Genomic DNA, 27,287 nt, shown 5'->3' with positions numbered 1-27,287 from the left:
TTGAAGACTTATAAATCAAGTTGGTTGGTTCATGTCAAGGTCTTACACACTTGGAAACAACAATTCTTAGTACTAGCAAGGGAAACGTACCTCATTGCTGTAAGAAAACCCCAAGTGTCGTTGATCTCTTGCCAGGTGTCCCTTATAATCAACAGTTCTCAAACTGTTGCAAACGCCAGGTAGTTAGAGCTTGGGGTCAAGATCCACCATCCGCTGTATCACAGTTTCAGGTTAGTGTTGGTTTGGCTGGAACTACGAACAAAACTATTAAGCTTCCAAAGAACTTCAAGCTTACTTTTATAAAAAAAAAAAAGAACTTCAAGTTGCTTGGTCCTGGGCTTGCTTACACTTGTGGTCCTGCCAAAATCGTGCCGTCTACAGTTTTTCTCATGACTGACAAGGAGGAAAATACAAGCTTTGAGTAAGTAAACTTAGAAGAGCAAATCTTACGCTTAAGCATCATTGATCTTGATCTCTAAACAACATTGCAAACTTATGCTTCTGCAGTGACATGGAATGTTGCATGCACATACTTACAGTTTCTAGCGAGAAGTTTGACTTCTTTCTAAAGTCTTCAAAGTTTAGTTTTTTCCAATCACGTTTAAATTTTTTAAAAATCCTCAAAGTCTTTGTAAAATTTCTCACAGCCCACTTTTTGTTGTTTTAACGTGTTATGTTGATTTTTTCTTTAAGCCAGCAACTTATGGCTTTAGAATATATTTATTGTTCATTTTTAGATTATAAAGCCTTAAAAGTTTTCAAAGCCACTTTTTATTAATTCGTTATCGAGTTATTCACCGACCAATAGGATTTCATTATTTCAAATTCGATATCTTTTAGAAAAGAAAACAAAATATTGCCAAGTTAAATTATGTTTTTAAAATAAAAAGGTAAAAAAAAATAGTTGTTACAGAAAAACGAATTTAAAAAAAAATATTTTTAACGTCGTCAGCAAAATACTAAACCTTAAATCCTAATCCCTAAACCCTAAATCTGAAACCCTAAACTCTTGGGTAAACCCTAAACCCTTGGATAAATCATAAACTCTAAATCAAAACACTAAACACTAAAACACTAAACACTAAACCCTAGACCCTTAATTCTAAATCCTAAACCTTTGAGTGTTTTAGTTTTTAGTGTTTTTGATTTAGAGTTTAGGATTTATCCAAGGATTTAGGGTTTACCCAAGGATTTAGGTTTTAGGATTTAGGTTTTAGGATTTAGGATTTAGGGTTTAGGGTTTAGTTTTTTCCTGACGACGTTAAAAATATTTTTTTTTGTAATTACTACTATTTTTTATTTATCTTTTTATTTTATAAATATAATATAACTTGCCAATATTTTGTTTCCTTTTATAAAAGATATCGAATATGAAATAACACAACCAAATTCGCTGGTGAACCTAGATGTTCACCTTAGGGGTGAACCTCTAGGTTCACCAACCAATATGATTTCATTATTTCAAATTCGATATCTTTTAAAAAAAGAAACAAAATATTGTCAAATTATATTATTTTTTTAAAATTAAAATGTATAAATAAATAAATAAAAAATCGTAGTAATTACAAAAAAAAAATATTTTTAACGTCGTCAGCAAAACATTAAACCCTGAATCCTAAACCCTAAACCTTAAATCCGAAACCCTAAATTCTAAACCTTTGGGTAAACCCTAAATTCTAAACCCTTGGGTAAACCCTAAACTCTAGGATAAATCTTAAACTTTAAATCAAAATCACTAAACCCTAAAACATTCAAGGGTTTAGGGTTTAGGGTTTAGGATTTAGATTTTTAGGGTTTAATGTTTTTGTTTAGAGTTTAGGATTTATCCAAGGGTTTAGGGTTTACCCAAGGGTTTAGAGTTTACCCAAGGGTTTAGGGTTTACCCAAGGGTTTAGGGTTTAGGGATTAGGATTTAGGGTTTAGTGTTTTGCTGACGACGTTAAAAAAAGTTTTTTTTTAATTCTTTTTTCTGTAACTATTATTTTCTTATTTTTTTTATTTTAAAAACATAATATAACTTGCCAATATTTTGTTTCCTTTTTTAAAAGATATCAAATTTGAAATAATGAAATCTATTGGTTGGTGAACCTAGAGGTTCACCCTAGGGGGTGAACACAAGAATAACTCAACCTCTAAAGCATTTTTACAAGTTTCATCTAGATAGCATGAATTTAACTTGGATATTTCAAATAGTTTCTCTATTCTTAACTTCTAAATTTTCTTTAAACAATTAACTATCCAAAAAACATATTCTTGAAAGAGTTTGTTCTTCCGACACCTCTCAATTTTAAATATAATATTTTTTAAAATCATCCCCTATATATTAATCTTGGAGCATTACAACATGTTTTCGTGGCCACGTGTCATCATGAGAATGATTCTTAGAATTGTTAGAAAAATAAGTTGGTCTATATAAACATATACTATGCTTTTTATTAATCTAACTATCAAATTAATTACTAGTGTACAAAAGAATATTTTTTCTTTCCTTAAATAAAAGCTACGGAATTACCCAATATGGTTAACATATATATCACAATTAATGATTATGAATAATACATATTTGATAAAAAAAAATTTCTAACCTCTTTCTTTTTTGTTCAATTTTATACTATTAAAATAAATTAAACAATCATGTTAAGCATATAATAAAAACAATTAGAATTTTTCTTATATGTTATATTTTGAATTTTTAAAAACGATTATAAATTACTAAAAAATGGTAAAAGTCCCCCATTAAAAATTTTGTGATCAATGGTTTAACTTTTTTTTGTTCAAGCAAGATACAAATGATCATATATCATAGGGGTTGACGTTCAAAAAATACGTTCGGGTTTGTATCGGATATTTCAGTATAAAGGTATATCCGTTCGGGTATTTCTACACTTCGAGTCGGGTACGGGTATTTTATGTTCAGTTTCAGATATTTTGGGTCAGGTTCAGATATTTAAATTTTGAAAAAAATAAAATAAATTATTCATTGTTTAAGTTTTTTGTATTTAAAATATATTTTAACTTAACTGTTTTTTTTTAATTTTAAGAGATTAAACTATTAATAGGTTTGGAGATAAAACTTTAAAAATATAAAGACGATAATTTAGTTGTTGTTTTGAAAATTTAGATGCAAGTTTTATTAATGCAAGAAACAAGAACTTGATATGTATTTTAAGTGAGTAGCAAATAATTTTGTCCATAATTACTTGTATATTATCTAATTTTGAGAAATAAGAATCATTAATATAAATATTTTGAATAAAATGAGAGAAATAAACTAGAAATATAGAGTTAAATATACTTATGTTTGGTTATCTTCGGATATCCATTCGAATTCGGATATTACCGTTCTGATTCAGATTTTACCCGAACTGGTGAAATAAGTAATTTGTTTTATTGTTCTAATTAGATGATTTTTAGACCAAGCTGATGAATATATACTAGACAAATATTTATCGTTCGAGTCTGCATTTATATTCTATAACAGGTTGATATATTAGATTTGGACACTCGCCTGTTAATATAGTTTGCCGGTGATTTTTTTCAAAATTTTGATTCTTAGATATGTATATGGAGTGAAACTAATTTTTTACATGTGTTCATTTTTTTTAATTGACACTTATATAATTCACTGAATTCATGAAAGAAGTTAAAAAAAGAAACTTAATTCATATCAATGAAACAAAGACGAGCACGAATGCACAATTCTATAGAGGTAGAAAATGAAATCACTTATGGAGAGTCAATAGTAAACAAATCGAGAGCAGAAAACCTAATCCCATTTCGTCATTATACAATCAATGTTTTTTATTTTGTTTTCGTGATTTGTGTCAGCCGCAAAACTTAATTTTCTTTTGTGCATATGAAGTCTTATAAATAATTGAAATGAGATGTAATACGTTAACTTTTCAACAACAATGATATATTTAAGAGACCAACATTTGTATTCATCATTTTATAATCGATAAAAATTGTAGTGTTGCAAAATGTTAAAATCATTTCATAAACAAACATTATTATATGAATTCATTCCGCGCATGCGCACGGATTATCATCTAGTGTGTTTATATAACAAACATACCTCTTATAGATAATTAGAAAAGCATGTGTTTGTATAACACTCATGTTCAACGTAGTTCCAAATTCGACGAAGTGGAGTGGTAACGCATGACATGATGAGCCATCTAAAAGAAGGCATGTGTTGTGTTCTTTCTCCTCTTAAACCGTTTCATGGCCAACAGAGTGTCAGATTATCTGATTCGAAAATATTTGAAGAAAAATATAGAACATGAAAAGTTTCAAAAAAAAAAACATGCAGAAAAATAGGTTTTGTTTGCTTATAAATTCGATCATTAGTGACCGTATATAACTCTTCAAACAATACACAATGTTGTTGATTTACCTCGTTGTGTTCGTTATGGAGAGAGGACGTCACGGGGGCACGTGCCCCCATCTACTTTTGTATTTCTTTAACGATTAGCTTTATTTTGGAACAAGTGCCCCCAATTAAAAAAAATATGTATAGTGAAAATTTGTGTATGTACCCCCAATTATATTTGATCCTAGATCCGCCCATGTTCTTATCTTCAGTGGTTTAACAGCCAACAAAGAGGCAGCTTCTATTAATCAAAAAAAAAAAATGCAAGTATATTTCCAATTTAATTAGAACCCCGTTGCCGTTAGACACCGAAGAATTCTATAAGTTTTGCATCGCATATTTCAAAGAGAATCCCGAGAGCCAGAAAGTGAAAAATATCAATGATTGACCCTGGTAGGTACGTAAAACGCTATAGCAAACCTTACGAACATGAAAAGAATTGGAGGGAAGATTATAAAGAGAAGAGATTTAAGAGTAGTAAGAAGTTTTTGGAAGATTGTCTTAAGACTCACTCAGATGGCTATCACTCGTAACCTCAGCTTTGAATACCTGAAAGCGTGAAAATGGGATAAGGCCTCACATGTTCTCAAGAAGGTAAGAGATGGATGGACTCGTAATTTGTGAATTGTCATTTAACGGCGAGAATTAACAGATATCTCCCCTGAGAAAAGAGAATGATGTCTATGTTGTTATCGACTTTCTTACTCGTTTAATAGCATTACTCATCTACACGCATTAAAATAGCTGTCAAACTACTTTAGTTAGGGTTGTGAAAAAAACCAGAATTCGAAGAACCGAATCCGATTCGGAAAGTAGTATCGAACCATACCAAAATTGGTTACATATATGAAAAGGTTCAAAATTTTGATAATTAGAGAACTAGAACCGAATCCGATCCGAACCGAAATATTTTGGTATCTGAATATATCCGCATTAAATTTATAATTCAATATATTAGTTATTTTTAAATTTAATATTCAAAATATATATAAAATATATAAGATATTTTGAAGTTTTCCAATATACTTAAAAATATATACAAATAGTCAAAAGTAAATATTTAAAATAGCAAAAAAACCTCACAACATCAAAAATACTTAAAATATCTACTGATTATTCATCCAAATCTTGAAACCAAACCAATTTTTATGTTAAGTTTAGGTATTTTAGCATACATTATTCAAGTATATATGTTATATATTGCTATATTTTTAAATTTGAGAAATTTAAAGTACAAATGAATTTAAAAATTTTAATTATAATTTAAAGAGTAATCCGAACCCGAATCATACTCGTAAAGAACCAAACCGAACTAAAATTAAAAAATATCCGAATGTGGTTAAAATCCTTAACTCTGAAAATCTAAAACCTGAACAAACCGGAACTGAATCTGAATAGGTACCTGAATGCCCACTACCAACTTTAGTGGAGCTGCTGGCCCCTTATAGAGCCTAATTAAGGAATAGGGTGTTAAGTGAGTTTTACCAAAACAAAAGTTATTAATAAATATGATTAGTTCTCGTTAATAGCTTTATTTTGTACAATATATGTGCCCGTTGCGTTGCAACGAGTTTTATGTAATGTTTTAAGTTAATAAAAACTATAAAATAATAAATAATTTTATTATAGTTTTATGATTGTTTTTTGCATATGTTGTTTGAGATTTATTTTATAATTAAAACTCATTTTTACACATAAGTTTAAGTTAATATTTGTATTTTATAGTCATGGTACAAAGATGAATTTTTATAAACTTTGTACTTAGAATTAGATAAAATACTATATCTAAAAGTTTAAACGGAACACAACCCAAAATAAGAAACTAAATGAAAAGTAAAAAGAAATGAAAGTCAAATACACTAATCGAGTCAATGACAACATTATACATGTTCTTATGTAATAATTTAATGTTTTATTAAATAATTCTTTAAAATTTTATTTTGTTAGGATTTGTTTTTAAAAAGGAAAACATTCTATTTTATAAATCTCGTTTTTATTTACAATTAAAAAAAATAAATACTCTTTTACAATTTTGTTTAAGATTTTAGAAAAAGAAAATTACTATCATATAACCTATTACAATTATCTTCTCTGTAGAATTTCAGAAAAAAAAATTGCTATCAAATAATTATTTTTAGTTACTAATAAAAAAATTTACATTTTGTATCAAAACTAATTTTACACTTCTTTTTTTAATTAAATAATATTTTGTATCATGTTCATCATCAAATACTCTCTTAAAAATATTATCAAATAATTTTTTACAATTCTCTTTTGGTTAGGACTTAAAAATATGATACAATTTTTTTTTGTTTATGATTTTTTATATAAATAAGTAAAGCAACTATCAAATATTCTTGTACAATTTTTTAGGATTTTATAAAAGGAAATTAATATTACATAACCTCTTACAATTATATTTTTTCTAGGATTTAGAAAAATAAAATTTCTATCAAATAATTATTTTCAGTAATATTAACTATTTTTAAATGTTGCCATTTTCAAAATTCATTTTTCCAATATCACTAATATTTTTTTTACAAATTTTCTTGTTAACTAAATATTTTTTTACTATCATGTTTATCATTAATTTTTATAAGTACAAATTACTATGAAATAAAATTTTACAATTCTCTCTGGTCAGGATTTGTTTTTTTTAAAGGAAAAAAAATTCTTAATTGGTTAAGATTAGAAAATATTTTTTTTTTAGAAATCTCTTTTATTTAGGATTTTAGGAAAAGATGAAGTTATCTTCACATAATGACAGTTTTTATTGACACATTCAATATATTTTTTTAATTGACACATGTCACAATCATATCAGGTGAAATATTTGAAGTTAATTTTGATTTATATTTTTTTAACACAAAATTATTAAAAAGTAAATTTTGTTAGTTATAAGAAAATATAAGATTATTTTTATATATTTATTTTATTTAGATTTTAAAAAGGAAATTAATTATTTTATAATTAATTTTTCTTTTAGATTTTTATACAACTATTTATTTTTAGTAGAAAAATTCTGTTTATTATTTATATATTTTGTCTTATATATACAAACACAACATCAAAATATAAAAGTATGTTAGCATCATAAGATGTAATAAGGATAATAAAAGGTTGAGTTGTATCAAGATATTAAAGGAAAATACCGAGGTAATACTCTTCATGTAAATACAATTGTGTTTTGTAAAAATAATATGTAAAAGCTTAAACCTAAATATAGATGTGAAATATTTGTATCTATTTTTTGTCATGCTTTTTTAACATACAAAATTATCTATTAAAAAAGGAAAATTAGTTACTTATAAGACAATAATAAGAGTACTTTTGAAATTTTCTTACACTTAGCTACAAATTTTTGATTGTCTGATGATGTCAAATGTCAAATGAATAATAATACTAGTCATATAAGAATTTGAACATAAAATCATATATAAATTATAAACAAAATCAGAAATAGTCACATTTTTATGTTTTATATTCGATTGAGGGATATTTATAAATCAGAAATTATAAACTAAATAAAAAATTGATCGATAGTATGAGAGATTATTTGTCCAAAAAAAAAAACAGTTTTAAGTTTAAAAAAAGTACAAGAAAAAAATCGTTTTGGTTGTATGAGATATTATATGCCCAAAGTCTAGAATTCTCCACTTGAGTGTCATTTAAAAAGTTGCCTACTTGACAGCTTACGAATCAATTAAAAAATGTTGTTCCAAATTCTTATTACTGGAGAATATTATATTAACTCAAAATATAAAAGTATGTATTATTTCCTTAAATAAAAGCTACGAAATTACCTAATATGATTAACATATATATGACAATTAATGATTATGAATAATAAAGATTTGATAACAATTTTTGTATCCTTCCTCATTTTTGTTTAATTTTATATTATTAAAAGAAATTAAACAATCACATTAACCATATAATAAAAGAAATTAGATTTTTCCTTATATGTTACATTTTGAATTTTTTAAATGACTTTAAATTACAAAAAATGTTAAAAATCCCTTTGAAAATTTTGCGATCAATGGCTTAATTTTTTTGTTATAACAAGATAAAAATGATCATACAATCGTATTAATATGAATTTTTATTTAATAGATATTCATATTAAATATATATACATATTAATATCGTTTAAATTAAACTATGTACCATTTAAAAATATATAAATATGTTAATTTTGAAATTTGCATTGAAAGAGTATTGAGACCTTAATATTTTAATTTTGAAATTTGGCTAGAACCGATATGAACCATCATCATTTTTTTTTAAATGGGCCTAAAACAGTTTTAATGATTAACTAAATTGGCTATGTTGAAAACCGTCAACTCATCGATTTGTCAACGATGTTAAGTCGAAAATTGTGATCAGAGACATAAAGTATTTTAAATTTCTGTCTTTTTGCAAATACTATTTTAGTGTTTTATAATTTCAAATAGTAGCAAAAATTTCCAATAAAATAAAGTTCCTTTGCTATTATTTATTATTAGATAAAGGAAAATTCATATCACATAATACAAAAAGTTATGGTAATTTCATCAGAGCATATTTGTAAAAGCTAAAGGAATCAAAATCTTCTGAAACAAAACATTGTTCTCGTTTGTAACGGGAGATTTCGCGTGCTTCTCTTTGAAACCATCTTCACAAGTGCCCGGTTCATCCAAAGCAGCACTCAGATCCACATTAGCACTTTTGTAATCGCCGGATTTAACGTTCATCAAAGCTTCATTTAAAGAATTATTAGCATCGTCATAAAGCTCTACGCAAGTGCGTAACGCAGGTTCAGTACCCGGTGGATACGTTTTGCTCTTGAGAATAGTCTCAACTATCCCTTTCACGTTAGTTGTTTTGGACTCAGCGTTAGTAGTTGATGCTAAGACCAATCCTTTTAGACTAGTTGCGGTTTTGCTCTGGGGATCTTGTTCAAGAGATTGGACGCAAAAATCATATTTGAGAGTAGGATCTTTTGCTGCAGCTGTTTTGCAAGAATCTCGAATAAGAGTTTGCGCGGTAGCGAAACAGTTTAAGAAGAGAAAGAACAATGCAACTGAAACGAAGAACTTCATGTTTTATTTTCTTTGTGAGAGATGAGGATTGATGAATATGATGTTTAGTTTTTGATTCACAAGGATGTTGTATATATATATGTCGTCAGGGATGTTAACATATTCACTTTTAAGGATTATTTCTCAAATAATCAATTTATTTTAACTTGGTTAACATGCAATATATGCTTTCCATACGTACGCTTTAGATTTAGTCAACTCATTTTGATGTGTTTCCATATCATACATACAAATATCAAAAATGAGATCTCTTGCCGTTTTCACCAACATTTTAATTATTAAAAACAAATATTCACCTTTTAGTATTGACTTTCTTAGATTATTGGTATTTATGGGCATTTGGTTCAGTTTTTGTTTTTTTTGGTTCTATAGGTTTAGGATCTTTGCAGTATTTAGGAAATTCTGTTTGGTTTCAATTCATTATTCCAATTTTCGGTTCGTTCGGATAACAAAGTTAGGAACTGGCTAATATCCAAGTTAATTTTGGATATCATTTGGTTCAATTTTTGTTCTAGTTTTTTGTCAATTCGGATTAAAAAGTAGAAATTCGGATTTTTGAATTAAATATCAGATATTTCAGGTTTTTGGATAAAAATTTGGATAATTTTAAATATTTCAAAAATGTATTATGGAATTCATTTTTTAGGATATTTTGGTTTATAAATAATATTTTCAAATTATTTGATCATTTGAAAACTAAATATAGTTAATATTTAGAAGTATGTAAACTATATACATATTATAGAAATTCATGTATCTATTTGATTTCGGTTCGGTTTTGATTTTTCAGTTTTAAAAATTTAGGATCCATTCAGATAATTGATAAGATAAAAATCTGAATTGAATCTTGTTTTTCGTTTCGGTTATGTTTGATTCGTCGGTTCCAGATAAATGTGTTCAAATGAGTGGCGTGCAAACATCTTGACTCAAAGTGTGTGCATTTACTACACAATTATGTAGAAATATTTTTTAAAGCAAAGTTTCAAAAAAGAAGAAGAGGATTTAAAGCAGGGCCTTTTCTTTTTCTATTGGAGGAAGAGAATACATGGTGAAAGTTTGGGTAACGTCATGATCCATTAATCGTACCGATATATTTCTCTACCACAACGACTTATTTTAGACTGCTTTTTTTTTTTGGTCAAAATTGTTTTAGGCCCATTTAAAATGTGGATCTGAGTGCTGCTTTGGATGAACCGGGCACTTGTGAAGATGGTTTCAAAGAGAAGCACGCGAAATCTCCCGTTACAAACGAGAACAATGTTTTGTTTCAGAAGATTTTGATTCCTTTAGCTTTTACAAATATGCTCTGATGAAATTACCATAACTTTTTGTATTATGTGATATGAATTTTCCTTTATCTAATAATAAATAATAGCAAAGGATCTTTATTTTATTGGAAATTTTTGCTACTATTTGAAATTATAAAACACTAAAAGAGTGTTTGCAAAAAGACAGAAATTTAAAATACTTTATGTCTCTGATCACAATTTTCGACTTAACATCGTTGACAAATCGATGAGTTGACGGTTTTCAACATATCACTGTCATTGTCAATGGTGATATTTTCTGAAAGTCGTCATCGTCATTAGTGATATGTCAGAAAACATTATTATCAACGATGATATGTGAGAAAATTTTTAAAATATTTTTTTCTGTAACTTTTTCAGTTTTCAATCTTTTTTTTACTTATTGAAAAATTGTTTGAATATTTTGATTTATTTTTTAATTTTCAATTTCTTTTTGTTTTTGTGGAATTAAACTTTTATTTAATTTTCTATAGTGTCTGTATTTTTTTTTTAATAATTAAATATTTATTTTTAAAAATGCACAACATCACTGTTTTTTACGAGTAGTACTGATCATTTTTTGCGTGATGAATAAATAATGAGATTGAAGGTTTTTCCTGATACAGATGTTACTTAAATATTTAGTAAATACACATTCTTTGATTTAGGATTTTTGCATGCCGACCTCTATATGAAAAATTGATGAGAAAATCAATATTAAAAGGTATATTTTTGTTTTTTTAATAATTGTAGAAGACATCTCATTTTTTTTATATTTTTGGTTCGCCTTCTAATTTTTTTTTACCAGACCAAAAAAAAAAACAAGTGAAGGTCTGTCCTTATATCACAACCTTAGGGACCCAATTTTTAAAAATTAGTGAGACCCACCAAATATTTTATTAGTTTTTTCTAAGGACCCTATTGCTAAGATGGTTTCAAAGAGAAGCACGCGAAATCTCCCGTTACAAACGAGAAAAATGTTTTGTTTCAGAAGATTTTGATTCCTTTAGCTTTTACAAATATGCTCTGATGAAATTACCATAATTTTTTGTATTATGTGATATGAATTTTCCTTTATCTAATAATAAATAATAGCAAAGGAACTTTATTTTATTGGAAATTTTTGCTACTATTTGAAATTATAAAACACTAAAATAGTATTTGCAAAAAGACAGAAATTTAAAATACTTTATGTCTCTGATCACAATTTTCGACTTAACATCGTTGACAAATCGATGAGTTGACGGTTTTCAACATATCACTGTCATTGTCAATGGTGATATTTTCTGAAAGTCGTCATCGTCATTAGTGATATGTCAGAAATCATTATTATCAACGATGATATGTGAGAAAATTTTTAAAATATTTTTTTCTGTAACTTTTTCAGTTTTCAATCTTTTTTTTACTTATTGAAAAATTGTTTGAATATTTTGATTTATTTTTTAATTTTCAATTTCTTTTTGTTTTTGTGGAATTAAACTTTTATTTAATTTTCTATAGTGTCTGTATTTTTTTTTTAATAATTAAATATTTATTTTTAAAAATGCACAACATCACTGTTTTTTACGAGTAGTAATGATCATTTTTTTGCGTGATGAATAAATAATGAGATTGAAGGTTTTTCCTGATACAGATGTTACTTAAATATTTAGTAAATACACATTCTTTGATTTAGGATTTTTGCATGCCGACCTCTATATGAAAAATTGATGAGAAAATCAATATTAAAAGGTATATTTTTGTTTTTTTAATAATTGTAGAAGACATCTCATTTTTTTTATATTTTTGGTTCGCCTTCTAATTTTTTTTTACCAGACCAAAAAAAAACAAGTGAAGGTCTGTCCTTATATCACAACCTTAGGGACCCGATTTTTAAAAATTAGTGAGACCCACCTAATATTTTATTAGTTTTTGCCAAGGACCCTATTGCTAAGATGGCTTCAAAGAGAAGCACGCGAAATATTCCGTTACAAACGAGAACAATGTTTTGTTTCAGAAGATTTTGATTCCTTTAGCTTTTACAAATATGCTCTGATGAAATTACCATAACTTTTTGTATTATGTGATATGAATTTTCCTTTATCTAATAATAAATAATAGCAAAGGAACTTTATTTTATTGGAAATTTTTGCTACTATTTGAAATTATAAAACACTAAAATAGTATTTGCAAAAAGACAGAAATTTAAAATACTTTATTTCTCTGATCACAATTTTCGACTTAACATCGTTGACAAATCGATGAGTTGACGGTTTTCAACATATCACTGTCATTGTCAATGGTGATATTTTCTGAAAGTCGTCATCGTCATTAGTGATATGTCAGAAATCATTATTATCAACGATGATATGTGAGAAAATTTTTAAAATATTTTTTTCTGTAACTTTTTCAGTTTTCAATCTTTTTTTTACTTATTGAAAAATTGTTTGAATATTTTGATTTATTTTTTAATTTTCAATTTTTTTTTGTTTTTGTGGAATTAAACTTTTATTTAATTTTCTATAGTGTCTGTATTTTTTTTTTAATAATTAAATATTTATTTTTAAAAATGCACAACATCACTGTTTTTTACGAGTAGTAATGATCATTTTTTTGCGTGATGAATAAATAATGAGATTGAAGGTTTTTCTGATACAGATGTTACTTAAATATTTAGTAAATACACATTCTTTGATTTAGGATTTTTGCATGCCGACCTCTATATGAAAAATTGATGAGAAAATCAATATTAAAAGGTATATTTTTGTTTTTTTAATAATTGTAGAAGACATCTCATTTTTTTTATATTTTTGGTTCGCCTTCTAATTTTTGGACCCGATTTTTAAAAATTAGTGAGACCCACCCAATATTTTATTAGTTATTTTTGCGAAGGACCCTATTGCTAAGACCCCCTCCCGTTAATGATGGTCTAATGACTAAATCTGACGTGTATATATGGAAAGCTATTGTTACCTGTTGACCAAGTTCAGATAAATTTTTACAATTTGAGAAATAATCCTTAAAAGTGAATATATTATGAATTTTTAAAAATTTAAATCGAGTTCTTAATATGGAATAGTATATTCTTATTAAAACTGAAATATTTTTTCTATAATAAGTTCATAACAAACAAGAAAACAGGAAATAATGACATATAAGAAAGGAGAATATATACCCTTACATCAGATATATATATATATATATATATATATATATATATAACAGCCTCGTGAATCACAAAGTTAACATCGTAGTCATCTCTTCTCATCTCTAACAAAGAAAACAAAAGCATGAAGTTCTTCGTTTCAGTTGTAATGTTTTTTCTACTCTTAAACTGTTTCGCTGCCGCGCAAACCTTCATCCGAGATTCTTGCAAAACAGCTGCAGCAAAAGACCCTAATCTCAAATATGATTTTGAGAAAATCGATATTAAAAGGTATATTTTTGTTTTTTAATAACTGTAGAAGAGATCTCATTTTTGATATTTTATGTATGATATGGAAAGCTAAGAGCACATGCAGTGGAAGAGTAACTCATGAGACTGACATTTATAATAATAAAAAATTAATAAAGCAAGAGAGAGAGCGTCAAATGGGAAGAAACGTCTGGTCGCACATAGACTTTGCCAAGTCTATCAGAGATTTATATGCCACATGTTACTTTACGAATGGTTATGTACATATTATTGGTTTTAATTTTAATTACACAATAAAACTCTATTAATATTAAACTCATCAGGTACTCCACTAAGAAATTGAACCAGTAATGATGCTCTGAGAGTTGAATAAATCTGACGACGTGTATATATGGAAAACTACTGTTACATGTTGACCATGTTCAGATAAATTGACAATTTGAGAAATAATCCAAGTGAATATATTATAGTTTTTAAAAATGTAAACAGAGTTTTTAATATGAAATAGTATCTTCTTATTAAAACTGAAATATTCTTTTTATAATAAGTTTATAACACACAAGAAAACAAGAAACAATGACATATACCCTTACGTCAGATATATATATATATATCAGTCTCGTGAATCACAAAGTTAACATCATATTCATCTCTTCTCATCTCTCACAAAGAAAACAAAAGCATGAAGTTCTTCGTTTCAGTTGTAATGTTCTTTCTCCTCCTAAACTGTTTCGCAGCCGCGCAAACCTTGATTCGAGATTCCTGCAAAACAGCTGCAGCAAAAGACCCTAATCTCAAGTATGATTTTTGCATCCAATCACTTGAACAAGATCCGCAAAGCAAAACTGCAACTAGTCTATCAGGATTGGTCCTAGCGTCAACGAATAACGCTGCATCCAAAACAATTAACGTGAAAGGGATAGTTGAGACTATTCTCAAGAGCAAAAAGTATGCACCGAGTATTGAACCCGCGTTACGCACTTGCGTAAAGCTTTATGACGATGCTTATGATTCTTTAAAAGAAGCTTTGATGAACGTTAAATCCAGTGATTACAAAAGTGCTAATATGCATCTGAGTGCTGCTTTGGATGAACCTGTCACTTGTGAAGATGGTTTCAAAGAAAAGCACGCTAAATCTCCCGTTACAAACGAGAACAATGTTTCGTTTCAGAAGATTTTGATTCCTTTAGCTTTTACCAATATGCTCTGATGAAATTACCATAAGTTCTTGCATTATGTAATGTGGATTTTCGTTTACCTAATAATAAATTTAAGAGCAAAGGAAAATTATTCCATTGGAAATATTTGCTATTATTTGAATTTTTTTTTTCAAAAAGACCCTAAAAATAATATCTGCAAAAAAAAGGAAATTTAAATACTCCACTGTCTTAGCGGAAAAAATCAATACAGTATGTTATAATTATACTAGGGCCGGTCCGCCCTAAGTGCGGGATGAAAATTAACAAATAATTTAAGTAATTAGAGTAAATATTTAATATAAATTTTTATTATTTAGAAATATACATAATAGTAAAATTTTGTGCATGTTATTGTATATGAACAACTAAATAAACCATGTTATCTGAAAAATTAGTTATGATTTTTTAAATTTTGAATTTTTTTTTCTTGTTAAAAGGTTCAAGATGATTTTCTTTTGGTAAGTAATCTATGTTTTAATTATATATTAAGAATTGGATGTGGCATTACATCATTTATTTTGTGATTTTCTGTAGTTGGATGATCAAAAAAAACCCATCATGTTCTTTTTTTTTATTGTTAGTAGAAAAGAAACAAACTTGTAAATAAATTTACATAATTTTTTTGCTTAATTTTATATACTTTAGTGGATTATCTTATGTTTTACTAAATTTAGTTTTTACAATAGATTATTGTTAAAATTTTGTATGAGTTAAAATGTATAATTGATTATAAAATTATTTATGTATATTAGATATGGTCTGTTTTGTTTCTGGTCTGTTTTGATTGGTCACTGATGTGATCTTAAACTTGTTTGGCTACCTTATTCAATTTGTAAGCTGGCTGTGTGACTTTTGTTTATCTTTATGACTTATAATTGCCAGGATTACGAATGAGTATATTATGTAGTGATATGTATCACTTGTTTTGGATTAGTAATAGAATTCCATGCCATTGGCAGTGACATATTATAAGGTCGAATAAACTAAAAACTCAAATGGTCATCAGAATACAAGATTTAACACACCAAGTTACTGAATCCCAAAGTAGAACATAACACAAGAGTTCTTTTATTTAACTAAAATACTGAAAAGTGCTTATGCCATCAAAAATAAAATTCAAAAGCTTTGAAGGTTTTGTTTTAAGACCTTGGCTTCTCCTTCTTGTCCTTGTAGAGAGCAGAGAGTAAAACACCAGAAACCTTGACGACCTTGTACCTTACGCCTGGAATATCTCCCACAGTATGACTCTTACGCCCAAATCCAGATATCAAACCTCGTCCTGCAAACAACATAACACAAAACATGAATTCAACCTTTGACAAAACTAATCATAAATGGTTACAAAAGGCTTTATTCATTCAGCTTACATTTGGCTCAATGAGGTTCAAACAACCATCGTTGGGGACAAAAGCAGCAACCTTCTTTCCATTCTTGACAAGTTTTACTCTAGAACACTTACATATACCAGAGCATGGCTGCTTAGCCTACATTCCTCTGCATAATCAAACAGACAGAGAATCGCTCATCATCAACAATGTCCACACACACAAAAAAAACAGATAAAGAAGCATATTCTATGTCTTACATGAGCTCAAGGACGAGTCCTTTGGCGTGAGAAGCTCCGGCCAAAGGCTTATATTTCTTAGGTAAGCCTTCTTGTAGCTCTTGTCTGAACCTCTGTTTTTTCCTATGCACTTTTTGAAAACATGCAGATCCCATACCTCTTGGCTTTTTGTATCATATCATCACCAGATACAACAATAAAAAGACCAGAAAGAACATCAAAACTCCAGCTTAGAGATCATAAAATAGAAAGCTTTCATAAACGTACAACACAATCCATCTAACACACTAAATTTCCATATTGACAAACAAAATTAGCAGGTAGCAGCATAGTGTTAACCTTAAATATTCCAACATATAAAACAAACTAATTAACAACACAATTAGAATACAACTACCACGCATGGAACTGAATCCACCTTTTAAAGATTTATCTTCTTCTAAAACACTGCACAGAGAGCAAAAACAACTGGAAAATCTTAAAAAAAACGAATTACACAGGAGTAAACATTCTCAGAGGAAAATCCATCTTAGCGCATAAATGTCACCAGATCGGTACATGAATCCGGACAACACAACTTTCTTCCGGCCACCGGAACATCGGTTCACTGTTTGTTTATCTCTTTTAATTGGTTTGATCTTTCTGGGAAGAACCACAAATATAATTGGTGTAGATCGAAGATTATCGGATCTAGACGTTCTCTACCACATCGAACCAGAATCTATGAGGAGGACAGAGGAGGCCGCCATCTTAAAAACATTATTTCATTGTTCCAAGAGATCGAGAATATGATTTTGAGAGGAGAAAGACATATCTATTTATACTCACATATAGAACGCTTTTCAGAAGCAACACTCAAATTGAAAGTAGAATAGTGGTTGCTGGATTAAAGAAGGTGTTTAATGCGATGGATCTGTAACAGACTCGATTAAGAGAAGAGCATATGGCCGTTCGAAGAGAAACGAAGAACACAGATGTGTTCATCACACCAAGGATTAGGGTGTGCGCTCAGTTAGGTCGTCGCTGGGCCGCTTGACAAAGCGTGGGACGAAGCCCAAGTGAAGCCTGGGCGGAAGCCAAAACATGACACGCTGCGTTTCATTATGGGACACGTGTCACATGCAGGATGCACGAATTAGTGGCATTCCATGTGGACATCATTGGAGAGAAAGAAACTCTATTTTATATAAATAGATAGATAGCTATGATTTAGGAATAGTAAATATTATTTTATTGAAATGCTTAAATTATGCTATTGTTATGATTAGGAGGTCAGTAATCATCAATGCATACCATATGTACTATATGAACTAGGTGATAATCCACGCGCATGCGCGAAATGAGTTTTTATAATAATGTTTATTTATTAAATAGTTTTAACATTTTGCAAGACTACAATTTTTATCGATTATATACTGACGAATACAAATGTTGGTCTCTTAAATATATCATCGTTGTTGAATAGTTAACGCAATTGTAAAAAAAATTAAGTTTTGCGGCTGACACAAATCACCAAAACCAAATAGGCAACATCAATTATATATAATGACGAAAGGGGATTAGGTTTTTTTCTCTCGATCTGTTTACTATTGACTCTCCATAAGTGATTTCATTTTATACCTCTATAAAATTGTGTTTTCGTTCCCGTCTTTGTTTCATTGATATGAGTTAAGTTTTGTTTTTAACTTCTTCTATGAATTCGGTGAATTACATAAGTGTCAATTTAAAAAAAAATAGACATCTGTAAAAATTAGTTTCACTCCAGATACATATCTAAGAATCAAAATTTTGAAAAAAAATCACTGGAAAACTATATTAACAGATTAGTGTTCAAATCTAATATATCAAGTTGTTATAGGATATAAGTGCAGACTCGAAATATAAATGTATGTTAAGTATATACTCATCAGCTCGGTCTGAAAATCATCTAATTCAAGAACAATAAATCAAATTATTTATTTGAGCAGTTCAGGTAATATTTGAATCCGAACGGGTAAACCCGAATGGATATCCGAAGAAAACCAAACATAAGTATACTTAACCATATATTTCTAGTTTACTTCTCTCATTTTATTCAAATTATTTATATTAATAATGATTATTGCTCAAAATTAGATAATATACATCTAATTATGGACAAAATCATTTGCTACTCACTTAAAAATTTAAAATACATATCAAGCTCTTGTTTCTTGCATTAACAAAAGTTGCATCTAAATTTTCAAAAAAACAATTAAATTTGTGTCTTTCTAATCGATTAATAGTTTAATCTTTTAAAAATTAAAAAACCAGTTAAGTTAAAATATATTTTAAATACAAAAAACTTAAACAATGAATAATTTATTTATTTTTTAAAAAAATTTAAATATCCGAACCCAACCCAAAATATCTGAACCCGAACATAAAATACCCGAAACCGACTCGAAATATAAAAAATACATGAATGGGTTCTATAACTTTATACTGAAATACCGAATACGAATCCGAACGTGTATCTGAACGCCTACCCCTACGATATATGATCATTTGCATTTTGCTTGAACAAAAAAAAGTTAAACCATTGATCACAAAATTTCCAATGTGGGACTTTTACCATTTTTAGTAATTTATAGTCGTTTTAAAAATTCAAAATATAATATATAAGAAAAAATCTAAATTTGTTTATTATATGATTAATGTGATTGTTTAATTTTTTTAATAGTATAAAATTAAACAGAAAAGAGAGATGTTAGAAAAATTGTTATCAAATATGTATTATTCACAATCATTAATTGTCATCTATATGTTAACCATATTAGGTAATTCCGTAACTTTTATTTAAGGAAAGAAGAAATATTCTTTTGTACACTACTAATTAATTTGATAGTTAGTTTAATAAAAATCATAGTATATGCTTATATGGACCAACTTATTTTTCTAACAATTCTAAGAATCATTATCGTGATGACACGTGGCTACAAAAATATGTTGTAATGCTCCATGATTAATATATAGGGAATGATTAATATATAGGGAATAAGCATGATGATGTGATCATCACCATTTTTTTTCATGTTCCACTCTCTCGGCAAATGGAAACGTTTATGATTCTACTTTTTGTAAGTTAACACAAGGTAAACTATATTGTTGCACATCCGAACTTCTCTGTGTTCTACTTTCACTTTGGAGCAAATCACGTTTTGTCAAAAAAAAACTGAGAGGCTATAATACATTCGTGTCACATGCTCTTGGTTTAGGGAGTAATGATGTTCCACTACTGGAGATTAACGTTGAGCATATGACTGTCAAGTTAGACGTGACGTGGTGGAATATAGTGGTTTGAGTTTTCATAAATTGGACTGGACAAGATTAATAGTTTAGCCTCAGAACATGGATCTAAAAATGCTTCAGGAAAACACTTCTCATGAGGTTCCCCTACAGCTTTTTCCTTTCTCAGTTGTTATATTTTGGTGCATATTTTTTCAATTCAATCTTCATAGGTCATTTCTCTCATGTTTTGCTTCTAACTGGGAAATTCTCTGCACTAGATGTTTCATTCTTCCTCTGTGTAACTCTGTTCCAGCGAGCAACCTTAACAAAATCATGACTTATCCAAAGACCTTAGGTTACTATAGCCCTTTGTTCAATAGTATTACTACAATAGCTTTGCACACATTTTATAGGTTTGAATTCCAATCCCATTTAGTTTTGAGTGTAGCTTTAAGTGTGGAAGTGATACGTAGACACCAAGCAAGCCATCCGAAAAACCACACATAACTGTCACAGCTTAAAACATGAAGACTTGGTAGCGATCAAAAGTTCTCCCAAACTAAAACAAGATAGACATTTGAAATGAAAGACACAAAATAGAGAGATGAGAGCATGACTACTCGCTGCTGATGTTGCTGCCAGGAGGTGAGACACGCACTTTGAGAAGACCAAACTCAGCATCCCAAGCGATGTCGTTGCTCAAAAGTGGAACTCCAGGAGCACAAAAGCTAGAACCCTTGATGGCTCCCATGAAGATACGGCAACTCTCATCGTGCTCACACAACTCCTTGTTCTCACCATAGAACTTGACTTCGTTCTCATTGGGAAGCACCAGCATATCATCACCACAAACACCTGGCAGATCCAATGAAAAGAGACGGCCTCCATCGGATGTTGCTTCTGAAGTGGACGAGTCCTTACGACCTTTCACCACAAAGGGATGATCCTCCAACTCAGCCAAGTTCCACGGAGATTCATCTGGATTGTACCTTCCAGATTTGCCTATAAACGAAACATTTTACAGTAATGTATAAGCAAAACTCCAAAAGGTGTGATCTTTTTGACTTTTGAGAGAGAGGAGGGCTTCGAACCTGCGTTAGGAGGGAGAAAGAGAGTACACTTGTTGTCATGGTCTTTGACTTTGACCCTCGACACAATCATCCTCAAGACTCCATCTTTCATCTTCGCATCCACTCCCGTTATCTCGCAGCAGTCACACCCTAAACCGGCTGTCCCGGAGTACTCACGGGCGTTTTTCTTGTCGTCTTCGTCGCCGAGAGTTTCTTCACCGGATAAAAAGACAACCTTTTGCCTCACGGAGTCGACTCTGTGGCGGACACCGTCGTCGGGAACACCGGGCAAGTCGACACGGACGTAAAGGTTGTCGTTTTCGAGGATCTTGATCTCCATGAAACCCTTCGGACCGTATCTCTGGAACTCGTTGTTGGTCGCGTGTATCCTCCCTGTGCTCGGTTATAACATAAACAAAACCACAGAAGAAGAGATTACCAACTATTAACAAAGCAGCAAACTCATAAAGGAGGAAACATTATTGTGTTTTGCACCAAGTAAAGGTAAGGGAGAGTAATGGAAGAGAAAGAAAGAGAGACCTGGGATGAATGGAACTCTCGACATGTCAAGCAATCTTGCCTCAGCCATGTCTTCTTTTTCTGTACGAACTTTATTTTACTACCATAGAACAACTGATATTTGTAAAGAATAATAAAAACATAAATTAAAATTTCAATACCGAAATATAAAAATAAAGAAGAATTGCAGAGTTGAGATAGTAAATCTCTTTCCTTAAATCTTTAAACGCCCGGCCCGTAGTGTGACGGTTTCATGGCGCTCAGATTCCCAAGATACAACTGCAGCATTGTTTCTGTTTACCATCACCGAAAAACAGAATCTATCGACCCTATTTCTGTGATGTACTCTCAGACTCAAAATAAAAAAAAATACTAGCATAACTATTCTGAGTGGGAGAAATGTTTCTTGATTGTATGAATGTGTGTATTTTCTATAATGCTAGCAAGCCCTTTTATAGAAAAATCATAAGAAGCACAAGTTTCATTTTTCAACACAAAAAATGAAACATCCATGGTGCACTAATGGAGTCTTTAATTCTTGTCAATTATTATGTGAATTTATTCCACATTTTGACCAAGAAATTAAAGAGTAAAATTATTTTTTGTTTGACCAATTCAAACTAAATAATATACTTTAAAATGAATTTCTTTTTTATATTTTATCAATATAAAATATCAACATATATTTGATTTAAGTTAATGAACATGAAGTCCAACTAACAACTCAAAACCCAAATCCAAGATCAAATATCTAATGTATGTATTTGCTACTTTATACAAGATTCTTAAATCACACACATTAGACCTCCATTTCTCATTCAAATAAAACTTCATTTTTGACATATGAATAAGGACTTTTGAGAGTACAAACGAAAAATCCACTGCATGATGAGTTGGTAGCAATTTTTCAGCCTTGAACCAGTCATTGTTAATAGCTATCGGATTTACTCGGCCAGGAGGTGGCCATGATGTCTTGAACCTCCCGGGCTTTGGTGTAAACCTAGACAATAGCTACAACACAGCTTCATTCTCTCACAGAACTAGGTTCTCCATTGTGTTCATTTTGGCCGTGAACAGTCCTGGTAATCATGAGTGAACTTGGAGAATATAGCCTTTCCTTCATTCTCCTAGAAACGGCCCCATTTCACACTCACAAGGTGATTTCCCATTAGCTTTGTTTAGAGGAGTATCATGTACTACTTCATTCATATCTCAAAGCTATGGACACAAATCATTAAAAGCAAATGATTATCCTATAATCCTTACATGTAGCACTGTTTAATCATCATAGGAACTGGGTATAGACCGAAGTCTTACAGAGCTTTGGACAGACTTAGTTTGACTTAGTTGTCTCCTTGAACCTATTTCTTGGGATCTCCAGTCAGTTAGGTAGAGTTACCGCCAAACCTCATCTTAATTCACAGGCTACCCATTCCTTTTTATGATATACAATATGATCTCATAACACACCTTTAATAAAAAGATCCTAGGTTGTCATCATAGTGGACATAATCTCTTGAGATTAGTCGAGATCAATTGTCTAATGATTTTGTCATCTGTTTTTCAAGATACAATTAACCATTATACACAAAACTAAGTGTATAACACTTGTTTTCTAAAAAAAAATATTGTGATAACGATCACTAAGTTCATTTGGCCTCTTGCCAATGACTTTATATGGTAAGCAAAACTTCCCCCACATTTCTTAAGATAACTCAAAAACATGCATAATTATATTTAACATCTCTTAAGAGTTTAGAAAGTTAATCTACAACTCTTTTAGATTTAAATGAATAAAAAGTAATTTCGAAAATTATTACAATTTTCTTGAAAAATGTGTTTCATTCTTAGAAATTCATATTTTACATACAACTATTTTCATACTAGTTCTCTCAAGTTGATTTATAAATCCAACTTGTATGTTTTGGATTTTTCCAAAACCATATTTTGCTTTTTAGCAAATATACATATCATTACAAGATATTATTTTTGCCATCAAAACCACACAATTTTATATGATTATTCTCAACCATATTGACTTTAGAAACTACAAAACACATGTCAGTTCCAGTTATATTGGTTTTAGAATTTTCATTTTTTTTTTCATGGTCAATCCTTTTACAAATTGCATTTAAGCATTGATGAAATATAAATGTTTTGATCAGTATCAACAAACATTTTATTTTCTATGGCAAATGATTTATATGTGGCAGACCTCTCCCAAACTAAATTTGGGGCGTCGACTCACTAAATCCATTTCCATATATATACCTTTCGATCTCTTAAAGATCGAGATTTTATTAATCACTTTGGTTTAGCTATATTGAAATATGAGTTTGTTCACTAGAAACCAAACCCAGATTAATATACTACTCAATACCAAACATATGACTAATAATGTTTAAACAATAACTCCACAATAACTAATCCAGGAAAACGTTTTATTCAACATATTGTTTTACTAATTAAGTACCAATAGTTATAAATATATTTTTGACCAAAAGCAATAAACCCTTTTCCTTTGCAATTTGTAACGGTTTGATATAAAATCAACATCAGTTTTCTTTTCTTTTTTGTTTAAAAAAAAACATATTGAAACTGATCAAAACTGATAAATTTTGCAATTTAATATAATCAATAATCAAATACCACAACCTGCTATTTACTTTCCCGTTCGATTGCTAGAACCCACGATCAGCACCTGTTGACTAGTTTCATAAAACTTAAGCCAATGTTAGTATCATTAGTGCTGAAAACGATCACTACTATTGACTGAACACGATTAATACTAATAACCGATTGTCTCAAGTGGCAGAAAAATTATTTTAAAATAATCTAGCAGATCGGACTCGAGCATCTTTTAACATGTTCTTAAAAAACAAAAACTTTTAACAAATATCAGTATTGTTAGTGCAAAAACATAAACAATATTTAAAGATTTAAGAGTGTAGGAACTTTATTTTACTACCATAGGACAACTGATATTTGTAAAGAATAATAAGAACATAAATTAAAATTTCAATACCGAAATATAAAAATAAAGAAGAATTGCAGAGTCGAGATAGTTACTCTCTTTCCTTAAATCTTTAAACATCCCGTAGTGTGACAGTTTCATGGCGCTCAGATTCCCAGGATACAACTGCATCATTGTTTCTGTTTACCATCACCGAAACACAGAATCTATCGACCCTATTTCTGTGATGTACTCTCAGACTCAAAATAAAAAAAAATACTAGCATAACTATTCTGAGTGGAAGAAATGTTTCTTGATTGTATGAATGTGTGTATTTTCTATAATGCTAGCAAGCCTTTTTATAGAAAAATCATGAGAATCACAAGTTTCATTTTTCAACACAAAAAATTAAACCTCCATGTGCACTAATGGAGTCTTTAATTCTTGTCAATTATTATGTGAATTTATTCCACATTTTGACCAAGAAATTAAAGAGTAAAATTATTTTTTGTTTGACCAATTCAAACTAAATAATATACTTTAAAATAGATTTCTTTTTTATATTTTATCAATATAAAAGATCAATATATATTTGATTTAAGTTAATGAACATGAAGTCCAACTAACAACTCAAAACCCAAATACAAGATCAAATATCTAATGTATGTATTTACTACTTTATACAAGATTCTCAAATCACACACATTAGAACTTCATTTCTCGTTCAAATAAAACTTCATTTTTGACGTAGAATACCTTATTCATAATGTTCAAAAAATAATTTCAACATCTTCTTCTTCTTTCTCTGTGTGATCTCTCTCTCTCTCTCTCTCTCTCTCTCTCTCTCTCTCTCTCTCGTTCGATATGTAAAGAATGGAGTTTGGCTTGCTTATGTCGCTTACCCTTTGTGTAAATGTTTTTTTCAACCGAGTGAAAACATTAAAGAAGCTCTTTATCTATGGTAAAACACTCATGAGCTGTCACTTTTTCTACTGTCCCTCTCTCTTTTTAGTTTCACATAACGACAAAGACCAACATAAAAATAGATTCAAAGTAAATCGAATATGTAAAAAGTTTTAAACCTTTAGTAATTTTTTATATATCTTTTTGTTTTTTTCTTAAAAACTACTTTTTGAATGTATATCAAGTTTTTTAGTTTACGAATTCATTTTACAGTTTATTTTGTGCAAGCTCTATTTTTATTATTAGTACGTGCAATTCACTTTCATAAGTTTGTTCCTTTTAATAATACATGGTCTTTTTCAAAAAAAGAACTGTATAAAATGTTAATATCGTTTTTGTTTGGGTTCATTATGAGAAGAAAGCTATATCGTCCGTTGGCTTATAGCAATAATCCACTACTACTCATGAAACCACTACACATAAACATCCCCTTTCTTTCTTATTTTTACAGAAGATGGTTGAAGCATACAAGACGCGAGTCGCTGACGTTAATGTCAACTTTCTTCTTTTTTAACTCCTCAACCTTTTTCAATATATACGGCAAAAAAAAGACCCACAAAGCAATGCAACGTGTTCTTTCTTCTAAAGCAAAAAATTACAGCCGTTTTTACTTGATGTTCATCCAATTATTTTCAACAAATTATTCATGGATCTTAAGTATTATTATCATTTAAAGTTTGTTTTTACGACAATTTAAAGTTCGTTGCTTGTTGAAACAGCCCTTAAATATCGCGTTATAGATTCTCTCTTAAACCGTTTTTCATGACATTCATAAGATGATATATACGTAGAAGAAATTAAAATTACTTAATTAACCAGATAAACACAACACAAAACCAGCAACGTCCGCGTCATACATATCATTTTATTCAAAACCATAAAAGAGAGAACAAAAGTAGTAGAAAAACCATAAACCCCTTACCTCTTCACCTCGAAACCCACTGGATCCAAAACCACTCTGCCTTCGTATTTGCGTCCGTCGTGTCCATACTCGGACAGTCGGACATGTATGTTACAACTATATAACTATGATTTAGGAATAGTAAAAGTTATTTTATTGAAATGCTTAAATTATGCTATTGTTATGATTAAGAATTTAAGAGGTTAGTAATCATCAATGCATAGCATATATGCGACTATATGAATACGCATGATGATGTGATCATCACCATTATTTGGATGTTCCACTCTCTTAGGCATATGGAACATCCATGATTCTACTTTTTGTAAGTATCTTGTGTTATGGGATCAATCACACAAGATAAGCTGTGATGTTGCACATAAGATCAAATGATAGTATATGTCCCTGGCTTCTTTGCCAACATATCTCAATCCAGTATTCATCACGTTTGGTCAATGAAAGATGAGAGGCTATAATAAATTTGTGTCATATGCTCTGATGCTCTCCGTCACTACGTGGTGATACCATCTTTTCATAACATGTTGAATCTATCAAAATTGTTCACTTTGGGACATTTTCTGACTGTACCTTATGGACGTGCTCTGCCTTTTAGAGTGTAATTAATGATGTTCAACTACGGGAGATTAACACTGAGCATAGGAATTGGTCAGGTTGGGCGTGACTTGAGGAATATAGTGGTTTGAGTTTCCATAAACTGGACTAGAAAAGACTAATA

The 27,287-nt window shown here is 29.6% G+C and overlaps 3 protein-coding genes and 1 long non-coding RNA gene across 4 annotated transcripts; 1 reads left to right on the top strand and 3 right to left on the bottom strand.

The window, feature by feature from the left end:
• Window positions 1-8,852: 8,852 nt before the first annotated feature.
• Window positions 8,853-9,526, bottom strand: LOC106322961 (putative invertase inhibitor). The gene has a single exon (XM_013761111.1). It carries the CDS (start codon window positions 9,451-9,453, stop codon window positions 8,926-8,928), a length of 528 nt encoding a protein of 175 aa, XP_013616565.1. The 5' UTR covers window positions 9,454-9,526; the 3' UTR covers window positions 8,853-8,925.
• Window positions 9,527-14,780: 5,254 nt separating this feature from the next.
• LOC106326397 (putative invertase inhibitor) lies at window positions 14,781-15,402 on the top strand. The gene has a single exon (XM_013764385.1). It carries the CDS (start codon window positions 14,816-14,818, stop codon window positions 15,341-15,343), a length of 528 nt encoding a protein of 175 aa, XP_013619839.1. The 5' UTR covers window positions 14,781-14,815; the 3' UTR covers window positions 15,344-15,402.
• A 920-nt stretch (window positions 15,403-16,322) lies between these two features.
• LOC106325943 lies at window positions 16,323-17,893 on the bottom strand. The gene is made up of 3 exons (XR_001267098.1): window positions 16,918-17,893; window positions 16,700-16,826; window positions 16,323-16,611 (listed from the first exon to the last, which is right to left on the bottom strand). It is a non-coding gene; the product is annotated as an uncharacterized LOC106325943 (long non-coding RNA).
• A 2,790-nt stretch (window positions 17,894-20,683) lies between these two features.
• LOC106326497 lies at window positions 20,684-21,807 on the bottom strand. The gene is made up of 3 exons (XM_013764469.1): window positions 21,756-21,807; window positions 21,237-21,608; window positions 20,684-21,147 (listed from the first exon to the last, which is right to left on the bottom strand). The coding sequence occupies exons 1-3, from the start codon at window positions 21,802-21,804 to the stop codon at window positions 20,762-20,764; spliced, it is 807 nt and encodes a 268-aa protein (XP_013619923.1). The 5' UTR covers window positions 21,805-21,807; the 3' UTR covers window positions 20,684-20,761.
• Window positions 21,808-27,287: the final 5,480 nt, after the last annotated feature.

The sequence above is a fragment of the Brassica oleracea genome, chromosome C2 (genome assembly GCF_000695525.1).
Source record: "Brassica oleracea var. oleracea cultivar TO1000 chromosome C2, BOL, whole genome shotgun sequence".
Taxonomy (NCBI): Eukaryota; Viridiplantae; Streptophyta; class Magnoliopsida; order Brassicales; family Brassicaceae; genus Brassica; species Brassica oleracea.
Note: the sequence above shows the minus strand (reverse complement) of the source record. Positions and strands in the feature narration are given on the sequence as shown.

Coding starts and splice junctions, on each gene's coding strand:
- LOC106326397 (XM_013764385.1), top strand. CDS start 14,816: ATGAAGTTCTTCGTTTCAGTTGTAATGTTCTTTCTCCTCCTAAACTGT.
- LOC106322961 (XM_013761111.1), bottom strand. CDS start 9,453: ATGAAGTTCTTCGTTTCAGTTGCATTGTTCTTTCTCTTCTTAAACTGT.
- LOC106326497 (XM_013764469.1), bottom strand. CDS start 21,804: ATGGCTGAGGCAAGATTGCTTGACATGTCGAGAGTTCCATTCATCCCA. Junction 21,609..21,755: donor GAGAGTTCCATTCATCCCAG/GTCTCTCTTTCT, acceptor AACCGAGCACAG/GGAGGATACACGCGACCAAC. Junction 21,148..21,236: donor CTTTCTCCCTCCTAACGCAG/GTTCGAAGCCCT, acceptor TTTCGTTTATAG/GCAAATCTGGAAGGTACAAT.